Source organism: Phaethon lepturus, unplaced genomic scaffold (genome assembly GCF_000687285.1).
Source record: "Phaethon lepturus isolate BGI_N335 unplaced genomic scaffold, ASM68728v1 scaffold27651, whole genome shotgun sequence".
In the NCBI taxonomy this organism is placed as follows: Eukaryota; Metazoa; Chordata; class Aves; order Phaethontiformes; family Phaethontidae; genus Phaethon; species Phaethon lepturus.
In genome coordinates, this window is record NW_010515959.1 from 1 (window position 1) to 2,946 (window position 2,946).

The following is a 2,946-nucleotide window of genomic DNA, read 5'->3' on the forward strand; positions in this document are numbered from 1 at the left end:
CAAAGGCCAGGACGTGATGACGTCGAGAGGCGAGCGTCCTCGGGCGTCACCTCGCAGCCGGGGACTCGTTCAGTTCCCCCCTCTCCCCCAAGGTGGCGGTGGCACCCCGGGCCGGCGCGGCGCCCCGCGCCCCGCGCACTACGGGACGTTTCCCGACGCCCGTCGTAGACACGTACAGCGGAGGACGACGCGTCGGCGAACTCGCAGCCTTAACCAAAAGGTTTGACGGGAAAAGCTTCTTCCTTCAGGACGGGTTCTACCGTCCCCGCTGCAAACAAGGGGTGTGCTGCGTGGGCGAGACGGAGCTGCAGCGCCCGTGACGGCGTTTATGTCGCCGGTATCGTCATCGCGAGGACTTACGCCGAGGTGAAACCACAGACGCTTTCTCTCCCCGCGCTTCCGGCAGCGGTGCCGTGGTCCACGTCCTCCGTTGGGAGAGAGACGGCGGTTGCGGAGGGGTTTTGCGAGGGGTCCTCACAGGAGGGAGCGCTGCCGGACGAGCAAGTGCCAGCTGGAATTCCCTCCGCCACCCACTCCTGCCTCCAGAGACCGAACGCGGGCTTTTTGGACGGTGAGACTTTTATTTTTCAAAGAAATTCTGCAATTTCATCAACATCGCACAGAGACAGAACGAGACCCGTGTCGTCGCGGGTACTCGGCGCGCAGCGGCAGAGGAAAACACGATCTCCATTACAACTGCGGGTATCGCAAATTTACTCTGAAAAGAACAGCTTTTCCCCCAAAAGAAGCCACCAGGTGCCTGTAAATCGTATTCCAAGACCCTCCCAGGCAAAGGACCCCTCCCGGCCTGCGACACAGGCTGAAGGACGTTGCCCGCAAAGCCAGAAAATGATTCCTGAAGTCGGTAGATCCGTCAGCAAGCGCAGCATCGGTGTTCAACCGCGTCCTCTCCGAAGCACGGGGCCCGTCTATATCAGCGGGTAAGAGGCGTAACTGGCGATGCCGCAATGGTTCGCGTGGTTTCTCGCCATGCGGATGTAGCCCTCGTCACCAAAATGCACGCCCCAACTTTTGGGGACAGGAAAAAAACAAAACAAAACAAAAAAACAGACATGAGAAAAATTAAATTCCTTCGTCCGCAAGCGGCAGCTGTACCGACGTCACAGCATTGACGCGCTTTCCGTAACCGCTTCGCGGGACTCCCAATGCCGCGTTAAGTTACGACAACACTCGGCGACATAAAGGGAGCTTAAGGCGGTTAAAATACCCGTGGTTGGATTTTAAATGCATTGAAAGCTCCCTCACGCTGCCGCGACGACACAAAGGTGCTTGGACGCGGCCAAGCGCGCATCCTCGGGCAACGGTTTAAGCACCGACGCCAACTTTCAACTCTGCGACGACCCCCCTTGCGCAAGCGCCCGGCTCATCTCCCTCTCTCCGGCATAAATACCGGTCGCTGTAGAATTTCGTGGGCGTCAGTTTGAGCCGCGGCGGTGACCTGGGAGAAGCCCATCCCCACGGAGAGCGAGCCCCGCGGCAGCGAGAGTTCAGCCCTCCGCGGCCGTGCCGCTACCTGTTTTTCACGAGCCAGTAATCCTTATCGTTTAGGGTGCCGTAGCCGATGACGAGCACGCCGTGATTCACCTCCTGCGTGCACCGGGGGTCGTCGTACACACCTGGGAAAAAAGGAGGTCGGAAGCACGTCATCGGAGCACAAGACCTCGTCTTCGAGTCACCGCTGGGACCGAATTCAACCTTCGGCGTGGTCGCCAGCGCCGCTAGCTCAGGTTTTGTCGCGTCGATGCCTTCATCCAGGAATTAGAGCCCAGCTTGCCAAACGCCACGAGCTTGACGCCCGGAAAGACGCGGAAGACTCAGGAGAAGACCTCCAGGGTCAAAGGACGTACCTGACCTGTACAAGAAGAAGGTGGGCTGGGTGGCATCGATGGCGACGGAGACCGGTCCGACGTTGGCTACGGCGTCTTTGAGGGCTCCTTCGTCGGCGTACGGGAGCTCGACGTACTTGGAGCAAGTGGCGGCTCGCGCGGAAGCGTTGTATTGACAGGTCCCGTTCTGGTAGGAAGAAGGGGAAGTTGAGAAGAGGCGCGCGAAGAATCCCCCAGGAACGTCTCAAGACTTCCAGGTACGTGTTTTCTGTCAGCCCTCTCTCACCCTGCGCTACCCCCGTCCTCCCCTTTCTTTGGCCACCATTTTCCTACAGGCAGGGTTACGGCACAGATGGCCAGGAGGGCCGGAGGAGACCATCTTCTTCCTCTCACTTCCCCACTCCAGGAGCAGCCAAACCATTTCTACAGAATTCTCCGCCTTTTTTCTAGAAACCTCCGGTGACGACACTTCTGCCACTTCCCCAGAGAAACCATCCTCGCTCCCTCGTCCTTCAGCTCCTCCTCATCTTCCACCTAAATTTCCCCCACTGTAAACGAAGCCCACGGCTTCTCGCTCTCCCTCCGGGCAGGGAGAACGCCGTCTTTTGTCTCCGTAGCTGCCTCGTGCGTGTTCGAAGACGCGCTCCACTTGACTGAGCTGCCGTTGCTCCAACCTGGCCCCAGGTTTTCAAGACACCGGCTCGTTTCAGGGCACCTCTCGTTTCTGGCCGGCGAGACTCTCGGCATTAGGACCTTTATTTTCTTACGGCTCTTTCCTCGCGACCTTGCGGCAGCCGCAGCGCATCTGCTACGGGCAACGCGCAGGAACAACCGCACGAAGGTTGTAGAAGGGTGGAAACACCAACGCCCCATCTTAAAACTACGGAAGGCGGAATAACACAGGGAGCCGAGAGCAGGACCCATTTTTCCCTTCCGCGTAGCGCGTTGCCCAATAACTTATGTAGGGCAGAAATAACCACGCCGAAATTCTGGCTCCCGGTCCAGTCATTCACCCGCGAGGAAAACACCAGCCTACAGGTCCCTTGCCCGGCTCTGAAGGAACCGGCCGCCAAGGCGACGACGCGAGACCGGCGGAAAC

At 58.9% G+C, this 2,946-nt stretch overlaps 1 protein-coding gene across 1 annotated transcript; it reads right to left on the reverse strand.

The window, feature by feature from the left end:
* Positions 1–929: 929 nt before the first annotated feature.
* On the reverse strand, positions 930–2,594 carry LOC104615368 (cathepsin S-like). The gene is made up of 4 exons (XM_010295937.1): positions 2,397–2,594; positions 1,869–2,034; positions 1,535–1,637; positions 930–1,029 (listed from the first exon to the last, which is right to left on the reverse strand). The coding sequence occupies exons 1-4, from the start codon at positions 2,592–2,594 to the stop codon at positions 930–932; spliced, it is 567 nt and encodes a 188-aa protein (XP_010294239.1).
* Between the last annotated feature and the right edge of the window lie 352 nt (positions 2,595–2,946).